Source organism: Thalia democratica, unplaced genomic scaffold (assembly GCF_965202585.1).
Source record: "Thalia democratica unplaced genomic scaffold, ktThaDemo2.hap1.1 HAP1_SCAFFOLD_1822, whole genome shotgun sequence".
In the NCBI taxonomy this organism is placed as follows: Eukaryota; Metazoa; Chordata; class Thaliacea; order Salpida; family Salpidae; genus Thalia; species Thalia democratica.
This window is the reverse complement of record NW_028140628.1, coordinates 7,432-11,451: the sequence shown is the minus strand read 5'-3', so window position 1 is coordinate 11,451 and position 4,020 is coordinate 7,432. Positions and strand designations below refer to the sequence as shown.

At 22.8% G+C, this 4,020-nt stretch overlaps 1 protein-coding gene across 1 annotated transcript; it reads left to right on the top strand.

Annotated features, from left to right (window-relative positions):
- Positions 1 to 1,071: 1,071 nt before the first annotated feature.
- On the top strand, positions 1,072 to 3,544 carry LOC145848887 (uncharacterized; the record flags this gene model as incomplete). Its single annotated transcript, XM_082954093.1, has 3 exons — positions 1,072 to 1,225; positions 1,595 to 1,660; positions 3,306 to 3,544. Coding segments are annotated over 3 exons (459 nt in total), but the record flags the coding sequence as incomplete, so codon positions are not given.
- Between the last annotated feature and the right edge of the window lie 476 nt (positions 3,545 to 4,020).

The following is a 4,020-nucleotide window of genomic DNA, read 5'->3' as shown; positions in this document are numbered from 1 at the left end:
TTATAAAGTTAAATATAAGTTAGCTAGATATATAAGTTTTAGCTAGAGTTTTGAAAATTGGTTAACTTTAAATTTGTAAATTGTATTTTTTTATTACTGATAAGTCTTAAGCACTAATTTTACTTTTATTATAATAATTTTTTGTTTATTTTTAGAAAAAGTTGATTAATAATGATAAATTTGTTAGCTAACAAAAAGTTCAAATTTTAAATAAAGCTGATTTAAAAATAGTAAGTACAATTTAAATACTACAAATTACTTACTTAATAAATCGTTAACGTTTATGAAAAGTAGTTTAAAAATATATTTAAAGTTAATAAAATACGTTTACATTTAAGAAAAACAAAAGATATTGATCAAATATTTATGTTTTCCTTTAAATTTTTATAAGATAAAACTATTATTTTTGATATAAAAATTGTTTCAAATATTTTTAATAACTTGAAAATTTTTATGTTCTGAAATATTCTTAAATATTTTCACTTATAACGAACTTTATTAAATGATATGAAACAGTAAAGAACAATAAAACTTGGTTTTATAAATCTTATTTATAATAATTACAGTAGATTATTAATTGACAGTCCAATATATTAAATTCTATAAAAAGTAGTTTAAAAATGGATTATCAACTAGAACTTCGTCAAGAATTTCAAATAAAATGTTTTTCAACAAAATATGCAGTAAAAAATAATTTATTTAAAAAACTTGAGGTAAGGTTTAAAACGTCTTTAAAAACTTTAACCAAATTTATTTTCATTTTAAATGTAAAATAATAAATTTTACATAATTAAGATTTAAGTATAACCTTATTTCGTTCGTTAGAAAATTAATTTTTAGTTAATTAAGTTACATACAATAACCTTTTCTGACAAATAAAAACAAGAATATTTTATCGTTTGTGTAATCTATTGCATCATAATCACACTTATACCTCTTAAAAAGGATTATAGATTTATATCAAGGGATTATGAAACTAGAACTAAATTTAATTTGGTGGTGTCTGTGCAAAATTAAATTTTTGTGTGTATATGGCTTCTACTTAATAAAAAACAAACAAATATATTACAGTGGTCGAATAAAAAATGGACTTACATTAGCTACAGAAGTTTTATGGTGTTTTATTCAGTTACTTGGCTGATAACAGATTTCGTTACAAACAAAGATAAATATTATCTTTTGTATATCAGTAACTTGGTGGAAATTGTACAATGTATTTACTTCGGTGAGTTTTCTTTTATATACAACTTTTGGTTTTCTAAAGTTAAACATATCTAACTAATTTTTGAAGTTTTTTGTTTATGTTACCAATTTGTTATATATTAACCAAGAACAGTTTTTAATTTTAATTTACATGTAAAATTTATAAATATAAACTTTTCTTTAAAAAAAGCAATGCAAGTATATTTAAATTCAAATTTACATTACGTGCGAAGCTACCAGTTTTTCTCATATAAATTTATTTAAAGTACATGACTGTTATAAAGATATTTCATGTCACTTTCATGTTTTTATATTTTCACCACAATCTGTTATAAGAATGCGCTTTAAGGCTTAAACTTTAATGTTCAATGTGTTCTCTTTCAAAATGCAGGTCTCAGTTTTACAACTGCTGTCAAGGAAAACTTTAATAACCTCATTTTAAAGCCGACTACAGAAAGTAAGTTTTGAGGCAATGCTTGGTTTTATGTTTAGTACTATAAATGAAATAATTCAATTACCAATAACATAACCAATTATTAGAGAACATTTTAAAAACTGTAAAACTGTTTTTGCACTTAAAATAATTTTGTAATTTTTTCAGTAGTTTAACTTTATTAAACCAATAGAAAATTTTATACGTCTATCAAAAAGTTGTTAAATTAATTGTACAATTTAGTATCAATGTGATTCTAATAGCAATTCGGTTTTTAATGGCTTTGAAGCAATAGTTTTTATTTAAATTTTATTCAAAGTTTGTAGTAGTAAGAGAATATTTTTTACGTGTTGCAAAAACAAACTTTTATTTTAGAATTAGAATTTATGCACTTTTTACAATTCAAACAGGAACGTATTTCGCTTTAATTAGTTAAATTTATACGCTTTGTACGATTTATTTAGTTATTTTTCACGTAATACTCTTGTTAAATATTTCTTTTTAAATTAAACTTTTTGTTATCCAAAACAGTTTTCTATGTAAACTCAGAAGTTTTTCTTTAAACAAGTTTTTTAAATAGATATTTTAAAACTTCTTTCTTTAAAACAGTTTAGCATGAATTTCAACTAAGGCTATTTAAAAAGAAACTTTAACGAGTTAAAAATATCTTTTATCGATTTTTAATCTATGTTTGATTATATATAGTCTAATTATGTTTAGTTGTTCTTGTTTCGATATAAACCATCTAAAGACGTCGCATTTTAAGTTTTACAAACTTAAAAGTTTAGTTTTACTTATTTTTTAGCTTTATCGAACTATTACTGAATTCGCTTGTTTTTCTTTTAATACGTTTAAGAACAAAGTGTATAAATCTTATTTACAAACAAAATCATTTACTTTTACGGTTACATGACAAATTAAATTCAGACAGTTAACTCTTTAGAAAAAAAATTTAAGGCTAATATTCAACAATTAACAAGTAAACCCAATACAATATGTACTATTACGTTTTATTATAAAAAAGATATTAGATGAGCACATTCGTAATTACTAGTGATAGCTATGTTTGATTAATTAAAAAAGTAGTCATATATTAAATAAATACTTGAACATACAAAAAACCAAAAATGACCTAAAATATTAAGCTATTGGTTTGAAGATGAAGAAAAAGTTTATTAAAAGAAGTAATTAAGAAAACTTATTTTGAAAAAATAAATTCTTACTAGTCGTGCAAATGTTTTATTATAAAAATAACTAAAGACTTTTTACAACTAATTTGTTTACAACAAAGTTTTTTAACGTCAGTTTAATCATTTAGAAAAAAAATTTTTAACCATGAAAATTATATCTAGCTGATCAGTCTTGAAAAATATTTTGTAAAAAAAAATTTTGTGTGTAGCAAAGTACAAAATTCAAAAGTACAACTTATTAAAGTACTTATAGAAATTATTATTTAAGTTGTTTTTAATAAATAAATTACTGCAATAAATGAATAAACATCTACTAGTATAAACACATTTTTTAGACGAAAACAACACTTTAAGCAAAACAAATTAAGCAAGATGGATTTTATCGAATATACCAGCAACTAGCAGTATTGTAATTATAATTATATATATATATATATTTAAACAAATTACAAAAAATAATAAAATCACTTACTTTTTAGATGAAAACGATTGTATATGCCTGACAAATCAAGCAAGATGGATTTTACTGAACATATCAGCAACTAGCAGTATTGTAATTTGTATTCTTTATTGGGTAGGACAAGCAAGTGACCTTATTAACAAACAAATTGTTCTACTTAGTGTCACAATTCACGTTCATCTTATTTGTTGTGTCATGTCAATTATTGAAATACTTGTTACCAAAATACCCATAAGAATTCTTCACTTTTATCAACCAGTTTTGTTTTCATTCCTTTATATTGTTGTAACCTTAGTTCTAAGCAAGTCATACCTGCCAGTCTATAAAGTCCTAGACTGGGTTAACGACCCATTCACAGCAGTAGTTTGTTCTTTATGTGGGACATTTCTAGTTGTACCGTTTGTTCACTGTAGCTTTGTTTATCCGTTGTACAGACTTCGTGGTTTATTATTAAGTAAGATATCACATTAGAACTTAAAACAAAATAACTTACCTTTTTAAAAAGTACAAACTTGTTTTAATTATATGATTATATTAAAAATAAACTTTAAGAAAGGAAACATACAAAAGTATAATTTTTTGAAATGACTTTTATACGTATTTGTAGTTGAAGTGTAATTTTGTGTTAATGTCGTTCATTAGTTGAAAAGGCAGTAAAAAAGGTAAAAGACTAAATTTTTGTATAAGCTTTTTCTAAAATATCTGTACTAATTTCCCTGGTTATCGTTTATCGA